This window comes from Rhineura floridana, chromosome 21, assembly GCF_030035675.1.
Source record: "Rhineura floridana isolate rRhiFlo1 chromosome 21, rRhiFlo1.hap2, whole genome shotgun sequence".
NCBI classification, from domain to species: Eukaryota; Metazoa; Chordata; class Lepidosauria; order Squamata; family Rhineuridae; genus Rhineura; species Rhineura floridana.
In genome coordinates, this window is record NC_084500.1 from 14705773 (window position 1) to 14718607 (window position 12835).

The 12835-nt window shown below is 43.1% G+C and overlaps 2 protein-coding genes across 9 annotated transcripts in view; both read left to right on the forward strand.

Annotated features, from left to right (window-relative positions):
* Window positions 1-2636, forward strand: part of PPM1D (protein phosphatase, Mg2+/Mn2+ dependent 1D) — a 44663-nt gene extending 42027 nt beyond the window's left edge. Inside the window, exon 6 of the mRNA XM_061605392.1 lies at window positions 1061-2636. Within this exon, the coding sequence (XP_061461376.1) occupies window positions 1061-1618 (558 nt within the window). The 3' untranslated portion in view covers window positions 1619-2636. The remainder of the gene's footprint in view (window positions 1-1060) is intronic.
* Window positions 2637-6412: 3776 nt separating this feature from the next.
* BCAS3 (BCAS3 microtubule associated cell migration factor) overlaps window positions 6413-12835 on the forward strand; it is a 602771-nt gene continuing 596348 nt past the window's right edge. Inside the window, exons 1-2 of one of the 8 annotated variants that reach the window (XM_061605390.1) lie at window positions 6413-6600; window positions 10990-11077. In XM_061605390.1, coding sequence (XP_061461374.1) covers window positions 6471-6600; window positions 10990-11077 — 218 coding nt within the window. In that variant the 5' untranslated portion in view covers window positions 6413-6470. The other 7 variants (XM_061605386.1, XM_061605382.1, XM_061605385.1 and 4 more) reach the window with 7 other exon arrangements.

The window sequence follows — 12835 nt, forward strand, 5'->3', positions numbered from 1 at the left end:
TCTATTTATACCTTTCATTTATTTATTATTTAAATTTATATGCTGCGTTTCTATATAAATATGCTCAGAGCAGCTCACAACAGAACAAAAATGCAAATTGCTACATCAGTAACAACCAAATACTAAAAAACATTCCAAAACATAAGAATCCAACAAAATAAACCCTCAGTAGAATTACATAAACATGATAACATTTCAAGGCATCATAAAATAAACTATCAATCAATTAAAACATATCAATTAATGACAAACATAATAAACATTCCAGTACAAAAATGCAAGAAAATAGTTTCATCACCCCAGCACAGATGGTGCAGCCTCTGCTGGTTGCTTTTTGCTGTTGCTGCCAGGCAAAGGTTCACAGGGACTGCTTCTTTTAGCCCTGTCCCAAAAACCAGCCAGAGCCCTCCCAAGAAAATACCCAGAACTACCTTAGGTGTTGCTGGTCTGGAAATCGGCGTTAATGTGGCAGGATTTCTAAGTGGTTTACATAAATTGGGCTGAATTGAAATCAAGCATAAGTAAGTTTTAATACCATGTAAGGCACATGTGGGGGAACCTTTGGCCCTCCAGATGTTGTTGAACTGCAACTCCCATCAGCCCCAGCAAGCCTGGCCAATGGCCAGGGATGATGGGAGAGGTCGAAAGATCCCCTTATACCCGATACAAGAGCACAACAATAATATTCAGTAAAACTTCCTAAAAAACTGAGGAAACTCTGGGTTGTATCTAGTACTACTCAGAAGACCTCTTAAAAATAAAGGACATGGGTCTTGGGTCCATTTATTTCAGTGGGTCTACTCTGAGTGAAACTTAGCTGGCTAGGACACCTTTGCTAAGGAAAGCCAAGGAATTAAAAAAAAGGAAAACCTGAGTAAATATGTATGTTTTTAAGAGGCGTTTAAAGTATGTCATCATCTCCACCTCTCGGATGATCTGACCACTCCAGACTTATGGGGTGACTGTATAGATATGGGACTCATTGGGACTGGGTTTTGTTCTTTGGAAACTGAGTTTTTGGATTTGCAGCTACATGATTTTCTCTCTCGAATCCCATCAGGTTTTAGAAGAGGACTTGTGGCCACGGCTGAGCTCCCCTGAGAGCATCCCTTCGCTGACACGTAGCAACGCAGTCTTGAGTAAACCTTCCGAGGCCCTCAGTGAGGTCTCCAAGGGCAGCCCCCCGCCATTAGCAGTGGCGTCTAACAGGGATCTGGCGCTGCAGGAGGGGAAGTGCGGGCGAGCATTTGGGTTGAGGGTGCGTGATTCCCACGGCCGGAGCCTGCCAGGGACCCTCTCTCCTTCCCGTTCTGGGAACGCAGATGCAAAGGCCTTCAAGGTATGTCCAAGCGAGCCAACCAAAGTGCAGGAGGCGGAGAGGATTCCGATGGCAGCAAGCTTCAAAAGGACATTGGAAGAATCCAATTCTGGGCCTGTGCTGAAGAAGCCTAAGAGAGGCTTGGTGAGGAACGTTGGAGTCCAGCCTGAAATTTTAGCCTCCTCGATGCCCCAACACAAAACCCCCAGTAAGCTCGTCATGCGCCGTAGCCTTCGAGGACAGAAGAAGCTGGCGAACCCCTTGTTCCACCAGCCCAGGAAAGCGCTTTGCGTTTGCTGAAAGGGGTGTCGGTTAATAACACAGTTTTAGTTCCAGTCCACTTCAAAGTTATGAAGTTTCAGTGCAGATAATTTGAAATGGCATTTTTTCTCTCTCTTGTTCAGTTCTTATTTTTATTTTTTAAGGTAGAAAACCTTTTTTGGGGGGGAGGGTCAGGTTGGTATTTGAACAGCTTTATCTCAGCCTTGTACTTGCTTGTAATATAACTGTGAATTTTGTAGACGTTCATAGGATAATGAGTTTGCTGTAAAAACGTGTGTAAATTTATATTCCTTCATACAAAATGTAGTCTCCCCACCTAACTTTTTTTTGCATACTTGTTACAACAGGGCTAAAAAAACAGAAGAAAAAAACCACCTTGATTTTAGACGATGGTTTTTTGGGGGGAGGGTGCGGTGGTGATGAATTTAGTACAAAGTAATGAATTTGTATAAACTTCTTGTGAGGACCTCACAACTTTTTAATGAAAGTAAATTATTAAACAGAATGGAAGATAATGTATTTTCGTAGTACTTAATACGTTCTGGCTGGAGTGTACCCTATTAGAGAATATAATACTAGGTCTATTTTCTTTCTTTATTAACTTTTAGATTTCTCTATTCAGAAATGAAATGTATGCAGAAGAGATGCCGAATCGTCATCACACAGCTCAGTGCTGGTGTCTGTATTTTAATTAAAATACTATGCAGTATGTATTTTTCATTTTTTTGTAAGAGGAAGGGCCAATATTTTAGCTCAACAACAACAAGAACAACAAAAATAGATTTCCTCCGTCAATTCTTGGCTTCCGTCAATTTTTGGAAGGCTTTTATTTTTCTTTTCTTTTAGTGACACATTTGGAAATACTATACATTCCTTTTTACAAGCATGAGATATTTTACTGTTCCAACAATGGATGGTGCTCTTGATGGTGATATTTCCACCATAAGTTCTTAAGTTATTGGGATAGTTTTCTAGTTTTCTTGGCATATGTTGAACCATGTATACTTATAATGAAATAAAACTAGCAAAAAACTTGGCAGGATGCCTTTCTGTTCCTTTTTTAATTTTCTAAAAAAACACAGTGGCTGCGATCCAAGGTCACGCAAAGCTTGTGTTAGAGCCACATTCTGTTGCCATACATGAAAATGGAATAGAGGAATTTGATTGTGTCGGGACTCAGATCTGGAGCAAGTCTTGACCTATTGAGCTGTAGGATCTCGGGTGAAGTTTCAGTCTATGCTTCACAGGAAGGACTTGGAGCATCGTTGTAAATGATGGGATTTGCTGCCAAATATGTAGTGAGGGCTACTAACTTGGATGGCTTTAAAAGAGGATTAGACAAATTCCTGGAGAAGGCTGTCAGTGGCTACTAGCCATGATGGCTATGGTCTGCCTCCACTGTTGAAGGTAGCATGCCTCTGGATGCCAGTTGCTCGGAATCGCAAGTGTGAAGAGTGCTGTTGTGCTTATGTCCTGCTTGTGGGCTTTGGGGAAGGGCTGTAGCTGAGTGGTAGAGCATGTGCTTTGCATGCAGAAGGTCCCCAGTTCAATCCCTGGCATCTCCAGGCAGGGCTGGGAAAAAGACTCTTGATTGACATCCTGGGAAGCCACTGTCAGCCAGTGTAGACAGTACTGAGGTTGATGGATTGGTGGTCTGACTCAGTACAAGGCAGGTTTAATAGAAGTCGGCTACTCTGAGAACAGGATGCTGGACTTGATGGGCCCTTGGCTGATTCAACAGGGCTCTTGTGTTCTAGAGTGCTTGGTTTGCACGAAGAAGGTTGTATATTCGATTGCCCGGCATTTTCAGCTAAAAAGATGAGGTAGCAGCTGGTGGAAAAGCCCTCCTGCCAGGAGAGTTGCGAGTCAGTGTCGACAGTCCTGGGCTAAATAGTCCAGAGAGACACCGCAGCTGAGTAGTGGAACATACACTTTGCATATAGAATGTCCCAGGTTTGATCCTAGACATCAAAAGGACCTCAGGTACCAGGTGGTGAGAAAGATCTCTCTGCCTGAGACCCGTCACAACGGCTATTGGGAACCTTTAGGATCAGAGGCCGTATACCACTGAGGGCCAGCTGTTGGGGTCCAAAACAGAACGAGAGGCTGCCTTCAATGGGCTTTCCAGAGGTATTTGGTTGCTCACTGTGAGGATGCTAGACTCAGGTAGCCAATGTGGTGCCCTCCAGATGTTGTCAGACTACATCTCCCATCATACCTGACCCTTGGGCATGCTGGCTGCGGCTGATGGGAACTGGAGTCTCAACACCTAGAGGGCATCAGGCTGGCTACCCCTTTTGTATGATCCAACAGGGCTCTTCAGTTTGTTTGTTTATTAATTAAATTTGTATCCTGCCCTTCCAGAAGGCACAATCTTGGATTTTTTGTTTTAAAATAGCATGAGTGATGTCTGATAGCAAAAGCAGGGAGAGGAAGGCTTCCTTGCTCTCCAGTCCCGCAGGATTCTGGCTACACCCAAATTCATTAAGGAAAAAGCATCTAACCCTTGCTTCCTGTAGTAAATGTACACAATCACCTTTGAAATGTGAAACTTCTCTCTTTTTGTTCATGGCTGTTTCACCATCCATACATTTCACAAGTTAATTACACTCTGCATGAAGAAAGAACTTTCTTTCTTCAGCACGAACAGCAGTTTGCAAATATTTGTGCCCAAATTCACAATAGTTAATTTCCCACTTCTCCTTTTCAGTCCCTGCTGTAATGATCACTTTTAGCATTTAGAGCTGTCACTCTTTCTAATTTGAGCCTCCTACCTTTCTCAACCTGGTGCCCTCCAACTTTTGGATGACAACTCACAACATTCCTAACTATTGGGCATGCTGGGTGGGGGTGATGGGAGGTGTCCTTCACTAAAACAGCTGGAGGGTACCAGGTTGATGAAGGCTGCCTTAACAGATTGTTAATAGATGATTACAAAGTTCACATCTTCCATGTATTCCCAGTTACTTGGGAACAACTATCTCCCCCCCCTTGCTCCAATATTTATTTAATTAAAAGCATTTCTAAACAACTTAATATTTTTAAAATCTCTTAAGCAGTGAACATGTGTAGTATAAAAACAATCTTGTAAGTTGCTTTGGGTTACTTTGCAAGGAAATCAACTAATAAATATTATTATTAATTGATAACAAAGACACAGCCTAAATTCAATAAAACAGTATAAAAACAGGAGCACGTAAAAGCAAATTAAACAGATTCAAGGTACTTATAAAGATAAAGTAGTTTCTGAGTGCTTAAAAAGCGTTTCATAGACAAGATCTGGTAAGGCAGGCTGTTACATAAGTAAAGGTGCAGGAGCTCACTACACTAGAGTGACTGGCTTATTTTACAGAGGAAACCCTATAGAGTACATACTGCCCTGTCCAAGTCTGGTCTGACCATAAAAATTTGAGGGAGGGCGGCTTGAAGTTGCCCATCAGCAATGAGCACTTGAACAGCAGACTGAGCAGATAGATGGGTCATCTGGCTCTAGTTCTTACCCAGGATGGTGAGAGAGACATTGCATTTCTACTTCAAGTATAGTAATTATTTCTTAATTTGCATCTCTATAAATAAATTAGATGCATTTTTTTGCAAATCTGTCGTCTTTGTGGTAAATGCATGAGTGACCACAGTGAGCACTGTCCTCTTTTCTCTCTGTCACTATTATGTGCGTGCAAAGAATGAAACAAAAATAGTGGTTTGAGCCACCAACTCTGCTATCTCCCTCAGCCCTAAACTAGCTTATTTTGATTCATTTGTATGTCTCCTTTCCTTCAAACTCACTGTTCTCCACCCACCCTTTCATCGTCACAACAACCCTGTGGAGTAGACTAGGCTAAGAGAAACTGACTGGTCTCAAGGTCATCTGCAAGGCTGGATGGGGATTTGAACCGTGGTGTTCCATTTCCTAATTCAACCCTCTAAATCACTACACCACCACTGGGATCTTGGCCAGTGTGTTCGCTGCCGCCAGAACGATTTGTTATGTGGCACGCACAACATAGAGATCATAGGTGAGATGTGCACCCAGCCTTGTCTTCTAGTTCTCTCTGCCCTTCTAGCCTCTATAATTTCAAGTCCTATTTCTTCGCTGTGTCTGTGTTGCAACAGTTTGATTGGGTGTAGCTCTCCAAAGGGATAAGGTATCAAAGGTTTTCTAGTAGTATTTCAGATTCCCAGCCGCACGCGGCGGGTTCCATGGGCGTGGGCGTCACTATCTCTTGATATCTCTATGGTGCCGATCCCTATTGGGAACCCAATTAAGAGTATAGAAGACACACAAACAGAAAAAGACAACTACAGAGTTATAAAAAATATTGTACCAGTGTGTGTGTATGCATATATTGTGTATATAATTTTAATATAATATTGTACAAGTATATATATATGCATATATATTAATATAAATATATATAATATATAATTATAACATATAATTTATATATATTATACACACTCGCACACACTTTTTACACCGGAAATCGGGTAGATATTGTGCAACTCTATTTCCGTCTCTATGGTTCCTGTCGGCCTCTTGTTTTTACGTCATTCCGTCGCTGCGCGCTACCGTCACACGCCCCGTTCGCTTCCTCCCCGCCGCCTTCCTCCCCACTCGCCAAATGGAAAAGAGGTAAACAACCGCACAAGTCATCACCGGTGGGCGTGGCTAAAGCCTCTCTGACGCCCTCGAAGCCTATTGGCCGCGTTGACTTCGCTTGGGCCGGCTGTGACTTATCCTTGCCTGCGCTCTAGCGCCTCTCCCCTTTGAGCCCCGGATGTAAACAAAAACTCCTCCAGGTGGGCGTGCCCAAAGCGTATTCCCCCCCTCACACCATTAAGTTCTCTCAACCTACCTTGCTCGAAACGAATGGGTAGAAGGAGACAGGCTGGCGAGGGGATAGCGATGGACGTGCAACCACCCACAGTGTCACTGACGTCTCTGTCAGAGTCCCCGGCAGCCATTGGAGGAGCAGCCTCAACACGTTCCGCCTCCTCTGGTAAGCCATTGGCTGTCGGCGTGGTGGCCGTAGAGAGGGTGCCAAACACTGTCAGTGAGGAGAAAAAGCGAGAAGCCTCGACGGCAGCGGCAGGTGGGAAGGAGGGGGCTGGGCTAATAGTTGGCCGCTGAGGGAGAAAAAAAGGGGGAGGGGAGAGGTTGAGCCTGACAGGAACGGTAAGGGGGGAAGGGCAGTATTGAGGGGTGGGGGCTGAGGAGCCCCTGTTTTATGGGGTGGGGGAAAGAAACGTCTCGGGGAGCTGCCTACGTGTGGGGTTTTTGTGAGGGTAGGGTAGGAAATGCTTGGCAGCTGCGGGAAGGGGGTGTTGAGGGGCGACGAGCGCGGAGGAGGAGCACTGGGGAGGTAGGTAGGTAAGTATTTTGTGGCAGGAGGTAGGTATTGTGTGAATATCGTCGCGCAATAAGCCCCCCCCCGTGCTGAAATGTGTTTCTGTAAAAGTGTAAAACGTCCCTCTGTGAAACGTCCTTGCCTCAGACCACCTGGGCTAAAATGTGCTTCCACAGAAACATGCTTCTGTTTTGTGGCTGAAGGTGAGGTGTTTCATGGGACAACAGGAGGCCCCATGTGCTGGGGGGGGCACCTGTGCTAAAATGTGCTTCTATGTTCTTTGTATTTTTGTGGTGACCAAATGGTTTCTGGCAAAAAAAAAATCTGAAAGTAGATGTTTTCTGTGAGATAATGTTTATGAGTCAGTAGCTGCATTGGGTTTGTGTATTTATATATATACACACACTATGAAATGTATGTGTGTGTATATGTATAGATAGACAGTTTTGAAAACAACAAAAAGAACTTCATTCAAGCTTATACATAATATATACTCACACAATGAAAGTATATATATGTATACGTACATTATATACTATAAAAACAGAACAAAACAACCCCCATAACATCCCCAAGAAGCTTTGGTAGGCCACTCTTTTTAGCTGTTTTTCTATATACAGTTGTTTTGTATTTGCTTTTATGGTGTTGTACAATTGTTTTGAGATGCTTCATAAGAAACATTTTGTAAATGATATTAACACACATGTGATATGTACTTATACACAGGTGTGTGTATATAGTCAGTTGACTTATTTATATCCTGCATATCTGTGCTCAAAGTGGTTCATATAAAAACAAATATTTGTACTATACATACTCTCACACACAATGTATTTTATAAAAGTGTTTGTACTCCGCCCTCCCACAAAATGTCAGGGCTCTGCAGAGCAATCTAAAAACCTGTGTCACATTCCATCTTCAGACTAACTAAATCTAGACTCTGTGGTTTCAACATCAGTCAGCTTTTTCCCCTCCATCCCTCCTCATCCTCTGCTTTTTGTACATCCAGTCTGATGACATTCTAGAGAACTTGAATGCTTTGTGTACTTTTTTTGGGGTGTGTGTGACAGTTTGGTTGACCTAATAAAGGTATTGTCCTAATGTGAATTTTGGAGTTTTTCGTATGGACATCATGACTACCTTAACTACATGCAGTACATACACACACCACATACACATCTGTGTATGTCACATGTGCATGCACTTGCATGTACTGTGCACATGAATACAGAGATGTATGTATGGCATGAACACAGAAAGCAAAATGCAATAACACCAGCAAGGAGGAAACTATGGAGCAATTTTAAAAATAGCCTACTAAAAGATGGGAGCAGCCCCAAAAAGCCAGTTAAGGATAGTACAAGGGACAATTGTAGCTCACTGGTAGAGGTTCAGTCTCCAGCTGCCAATCAGTGTAGATAACACTGAGCTAGATGGACCAATGGACTGACTCAGTGTAAGGTAGCTTCCTATGTACATCGTTTGTGTACATTATATATAAATATACGCATGCATTTAGGTATAATTGGATGAGGGGGGGCATTGGAGGCAAGTGGTGGATGGGAAAGGCTTAGGAGGAAGTGGGTAGTTGGAAACATAGGGGTGGAAGGAAGTGAACTTTAGTTGAAGGGGTGGGGGCCAGAGTGTTAATGAGGACAGCTGAAAGTGGTGGTGGGGATATAGGATGAAGGCTTTCCCACTTCATACAGTACAAATCTGTGAAAGCTCACAATTTTAATCCCTTGCTGCTATTTGAGTGTTCAGGCATATGGAGAAGTGGGTTGGAGTGGGATATACCAACTGCTTTGTGTCCTAGCAGGAGTTGGCAACTACCACTGGGGTATGTGTGTTAACATTGGTGTCTATGTTTCTAAGCAGCATTAATGCAGCTGTGCCAGGCTCAGATTTTTAGGTCATCGAAGTGCACTGTAGCCCCCTGCTGGTCACTGTGTTGTATATGTATGAGTGAGGAGATAGGCTTGTTTTTGTTTTTGTTTTGGGGCCTTTTTAAAATGGCTAAAACATTTGCAGTATAGCATTTAAAATGGAACCGAGGCTAGTCTTGACGTATGTTGCTTCAGTTAGGTGGCTTCTGTGTTTCAAGGAAGGCAAGGAGGGTGATACAGAGGAGAACTAGTTAATATTGTTTTTCAGTATTGTAGCTCTTCCTGGAAAGGTGTTATGAAGTGTATGTGGGATGTGTGTTGATTGGCTATATATTATAATGACTCCCATCTGTTCTATGAGAGCAGGCTAATTACCTTCGGGGGAAAACCCAGTGAGCCTCTGGGATGCTGTTTGCACTGATTGCCCTCCTGTTTCTTTTTTCACAAGGGGCAATTAAATACTCAGCAAGTGTTGATAATCGAGCATCATCCATTCAGGGTTAGGTGTCCTATTGCTCTGCACCAGCAATTTACTGCTAGTTGGAAGGCCAGCTTCAAAGTCTGCTTGCTGGTTGGCTGGTCACACGCCTGCAAGTGATAATCATCTCAAAGCCTGATTGGTCAAGGTGGAGTGGGGTGGGAACGGTGTTTCTAAAGGACAATTCCATCCACAAAATGTGAGGTTTTTTGGGGAAAGGCTGATGACTAAGGAAGGTGTTGTTCATTGCACAGTAAGGAAGGCTTCTGTCCATTTTTATTTCACCCTTTCTTCAAGAGGTCTTCTCCCTCTCCCATTTTACCCTCAAAATAACATTAGGTTGGCCTGAGAGAGTGTGACTGGCCAAAGGTTTCTCAGTGAACGTCATAGCTTCAATTAACCTCGTCTCCTTAGGTTTGGCCTGATGCTCTTGCCACTACACGACACTTGTTCTTTGTCTTCAGCATTAGCTGGTGATGTTGTGATGGCCTCAAGGTATTTGACATAAAGCAGAAGCATTTTTTTTTGTTCACTTACTCAACTTCTAAACTGACCTCCATCAGTTATGATCCCAGGGCAGTGTACTTCACAGAAATTAAAACACTTTAAATATTTATTTTGTTTTCCTCTTTAAATTTGCTTGCCAGTTGATGCCTGCATATCGTTGTGCTTTAACAACTCTCTTTTTTTTGTTTAACTGCTATGGACTAGTGTTCATCTGCAGCTCAACAATAGCTTCACATATCTAGATGCTCCAGCAGGACTGATATGAAAAGAGACAGCAGCCAGAGAGCTCAGGGAGGTCACGGATCTGCTCTTATCACTCACAAACACTTAAGCAGAGATGGGGAACTTGTGGCCCTCAAGATGCTGCTGGACTACAACTCCCATCAGCCCCAGCCAGCATGGCTGCTAGTCAGGGATGATGGGAGTTTTAGTCTGACAACATCTGGAGGACACCATATTGGACATCCCTCATAGCTCTCCAGCAGAGCTTTTTCCCATCACTTGCTACCTCTTCCTTTTAACTGTAGAGTCCAGGATTGAACTTGGGACTTGCCACATGAAAAGCAAGTGCTCTTCCACTCAGCTGTTTGTTTATTAATACCCTACTGTTTGACTGTCTAAGCCCCAGAGTGGTTTGCCACACACAATCCTATAAACTACAGTCATAACACTTCTAAAACCACACTGAAAACATTATATACAACAGAAGACTTTCATCCTTAAATCTCCGAAGCCTGAATAAATTAAAATGCCTTCAGCTGGCATTGGAAGATCACCAGTAAGTGGGACAGTGAAACAGTGAAAGGGAGAGTTTCACAGTCGAGGTGCAGCTGTGGATAAGACCCTTTGCTGCACAGCCACAGGACATGCCTCATCCACAGGCTTAACCTTAAGAAGAGCCTCCCTTGCTGATCTTAGGGTATAGGCTGGCACATATTGGGAGAGGGACTTCTTCATGTATTTGGGTCTCGAGTAGTTCAGGCTTTATACTCTGATGCCAGTACCTTAAATTGGGCCTGGAAATGTATAGGCAGCCAATGCAGTTCCTGAAGGAATGGTGTCATATGATTCTTGTTTAAATAGCGCTGCTGTGTGGAAGATAGGGTCCCTTGAGTGGGAAGCTTTGAGGCATTCTGTAAAAAGGACTAAAATATGTTCTCCTTCATGCAGGGATCTACAGATCAGCAATGGCTGCTGAGTCTCCTCGCCGCCCAAGCCGATGTACTGGAGGAGTGGTGGTTCGTCCACAGGCTGTCACGTAAGTGTTTGGAGCCCTTTGTAGGTAGAAAAATTCTGTATGGTTCACCTGGAATTGCAAATGGAAAATAATACTTAAAAGAATGTGTCTCCCCCTGCAGAGGCTGTTGAAAAGTTCAAACACATTTCTATTATCCTTGCCTCTTGATGCAGTGGCAGGGGACCTCTGGCCCTGCAGATGACGCTGGACTCCAACTCCTATCAACTGACTATTTTTTAAATTTATTTTATTTATTAATTAGATTTTTAATTAGATTTGCCATGCTGGCTGGGGCTGATGGGAGATGGAGCCCAAGAACAACTGAAGGGCACAGGTTTCCTGCCCCTGCCTTAATGATTACCTAAATCATTGATATCTTACAGGCAGTATAGTGTTGCCTTTGTTAAATGAGACTGACACATGTGCGCGCGCACACACTATTAGAAAGGACAAGCAGGTTACACCCAGCTACAGCAGTCTCATCTATTTGGGGGCAGCTATTCCTTTTTAAGAACGTAAGAAGTGTTTGCCTGCTGGATCGGGCCCAAGGGACCCATGCAATCCAGCATCCTTTTCTCACAGTGGCCAGCCAGATGCCTGTGGGAAGCCTGCTAGCAGAACCTGAGTACGACTGCATTTTCCCCACTTGTGATTCCCAGCAACTGTTGTTCAGAGGCATACTGCTTCCAATAATGAATACAGAATATAGCCATTGTTGCTAGTAGTCTTTGATAGCCTTATTCTCCATTAATTTGTCTAATTCTGTTAGACATCCTTGCCTCTTTATGTTCTGGAGTGACTACAAAATAAGGGTACTGATCTTTTCTGCTTGGCCTATGTTCCCTTCTTTCTGCACTCCTTGCACACCTGGTGTTAAACCAGTTGGGTTTATGTCTGTGGAGTGGATTTCACAGGGGAGAACAGGGATCAGCGTAGTATCAGCATCTTTATATGATGGTTTGGAAGAGCAAAATAATAATAATGAATTGATTTTAAGTCTTTGGCTTGTATCCAGTGTAGCGCTAAGCATCTCGTTCCATTAGCACAAGGATTTACGCTTGCGCAGCAGAACCTCACCCTTCTCCTCTTCTCCCACTGCACCCTCTAAAATCTGTTCTGAGTTTTTCCCCAACCCTCCAGAAAAAAATTGTCGGGGGTGTGGGGGGGAATAGGAGGGGAAATTCCATTGTGCAAGCATAAATCTTAGCGCTGACAGGACAAGTGCACTGGATACCGCCCTTTGTTTCTTCCCCTTGCTTTTCTGTGATTCGCCTAGAGGATTGTTTTGTATGAGGTGCCAAATAAATATGAATAGTTACAAAATAACCTGAACAATTTTTTAGCAAGTTCATATTCAGCAAACATGCTTTCTACTTCTCTACATTTTTCAGTCTGGCCGTTGCTGAACCTGCATTTATTATAATGAGCATATTTTTCCTTCAGTATCCCCCCATGTGCATTATTCCCCAAGCATGTCAGCTGAAGAGGTTGTAGATATGCACTGATACTGCGAGGATGCTCTACTAGGCTGAAACACATTCAGTTCTTTAATATGATTTCTTATGAACTTAATATTCATGATAGTATTTTATTGTTAGTTTACCTGGATTATTATTTATATCTATTGCATGTGGATCATTGCTAGTATTTTTTCTTAGCTTTCATATCTTGTTCCTTGTTTTATTTGAGTTTTTTATTTGTTTTGTGAACTTATTTGCTAGTTTTTTGGGTTAAGGCTAAACACAAATATCACCTTGTACATCTCCCCTCTGCCCCCTT